The sequence below is a fragment of the Morone saxatilis genome, unplaced genomic scaffold, assembly GCF_004916995.1.
Source record: "Morone saxatilis isolate NCDOM2014 unplaced genomic scaffold, NCSU_SB_2.0 Contig11, whole genome shotgun sequence".
NCBI classification, from domain to species: Eukaryota; Metazoa; Chordata; class Actinopteri; family Moronidae; genus Morone; species Morone saxatilis.
Window position 1 is genome coordinate 30,763,433 of NW_023339663.1, and position 1,773 is coordinate 30,765,205.

A 1,773-nucleotide genomic window follows, 5' to 3' on the forward strand; every position below is an offset into this window, starting at 1 on the left:
GAACATACATCAGTGTGTTAAGAACTAGTTAAAATGACAGAAACAAGCTTAATGTTACCCATGGTGTTATTTTAACTGTGCATTGGTGTTGCAACCATGTTAACTGTCCTGTGGCGTAGCTTCACCCTGTCTGCCAAACAGACACTGACAGGGAGCAGAGGACCAAGGGAGAGTGACAGCGATGTAAATTGTTGCTTTCATAGAGTCCGATACTTAGACCCTGCACCACAGGGGTCTTTACAGACACAGCCACACACTGCTAGTCTGCATAGTGTACCTTTAAAGATAAACAATATCCATGAATATCCCTTCCCCAGTGTTCTGTAAAAAAAATAAAGAAAAAGGCTTATCTGTTTTTAAGGACTAAGAAAATAATGTATTAATGCTAAAGGAAGAGGCACAATTCCATTCTGCTTGTATTGTGGAAACAATAAATAGGTTTGAAATCTCTTTTACTACTGACGCAGCAAGAATATTTTGATAAAATAAAACTGAATCATTAAATACACATTTAAAATGTAATTTTCAAATTATGAAACAACTTGCAATAGTTTCTAAAGCTCCAAAACAGAATACTGAATGCAGACTTCCTTTATTTTGAGCGTTACACAGACATTTGATGTCATCAGTGCAACACTCAAAAAGGAAGTGAGCCATATAAATGCACATTTTGGTTTCTGACCACTGAGTCATAACCTCAGGATGGAGAGAAATACATCAGTGAAGTCACAGTGCCTTTTATAGAGGTATTGGGCGATTTCATTTTTGAATAGTCAGTATTTGAGGTAGTTGGCCTGATGTGCACGCACTGTGAGGATTCAATTCAATTAAATTCAGTTTTATGTGTAGTAGCAGCAGGAGATCGATAACATGAGTTTTATCTCAGGACACTTGGTTCAGAAGAGAGCAGGGTCGTAGAGCCTGAGCTCTTATTAAACAGTTTACAGAGACCCCAACAGTACACCATGAGCAAGACCTTGGCGATGGTGGCAAGGAAAAAACTTCTTTTTAAGAGGCAGAAATCTCGGACAGACCCTTCAGCTCTAGGTGGGTGGTCAACTGCATCGACCAGTTGGGGCGAGAGAGAGAGAAAGAGGGGCGTAGAGGGGTAAAGAGAGAAGGACAGAGACAAAGGTGCACAGCAACAACAATAGCAGCAAATTAAGGACAGCGTTAGTTCATGCAGGCCACAAAGTCAAGCTCAGCTCTCAGTTCCAGCTACATCAGCCGATCACAGCTTATCATAAACACACAGCAGCTCATGGCTCATATATAACATTCTGCATTTGGAAATAAAGTTTCTTTTGACAAAAGTGGTCCTGACTGAACTATACTAATAGAAGTGACTGATGATGATGATGATGATGAACATGAAGAAGATGATGATGACGACAACAGCCACAAAGACACCACTCTATCATGTATCTATCTGTGTGTCTCTGTACAGATCGACCGTAAAGCGCTGCACTGGGCAGCGGGAGCTGGTAGTGAACAGGCTCTACGCCTCCTACTGGCCCATGACACTGAAGTTGATGAGAGGGACTCTGTATGTACAAGTTTGTAGTAAGATCCTAATTTACCATTAAATTCAATCATTACCAAAAATAAAAAGAATTCACTATTATGTTATATCACACTGGTTTCAGCTTTTTTCCTGATAAGACTCAGTGACGTATTTTAGGGATATTTCATGTTATATGGTAAATGGTAAATGGACCTGTACTTGTATAGTGCCTTTCAACCACTCAAAGTGCTTTTACACTACGTGCCACA

General features: G+C 40.0%; 1 protein-coding gene across 2 annotated transcripts in view; it reads left to right on the forward strand.

The window, feature by feature from the left end:
* Positions 1 to 1,773, forward strand: part of ankdd1a (ankyrin repeat and death domain containing 1A) — a 13,625-nt gene that overhangs the window by 3,114 nt on the left and 8,738 nt on the right. The window contains exon 3 of one of the 2 annotated variants that reach the window (XM_035652562.1): positions 1,448 to 1,546. In XM_035652562.1, the coding sequence (XP_035508455.1) occupies positions 1,448 to 1,546 (99 nt within the window). Of the gene's footprint in view, positions 1 to 1,447; positions 1,564 to 1,773 lie in introns of both variants that reach the window. The other variant, XM_035652563.1, reaches the window with a different exon arrangement.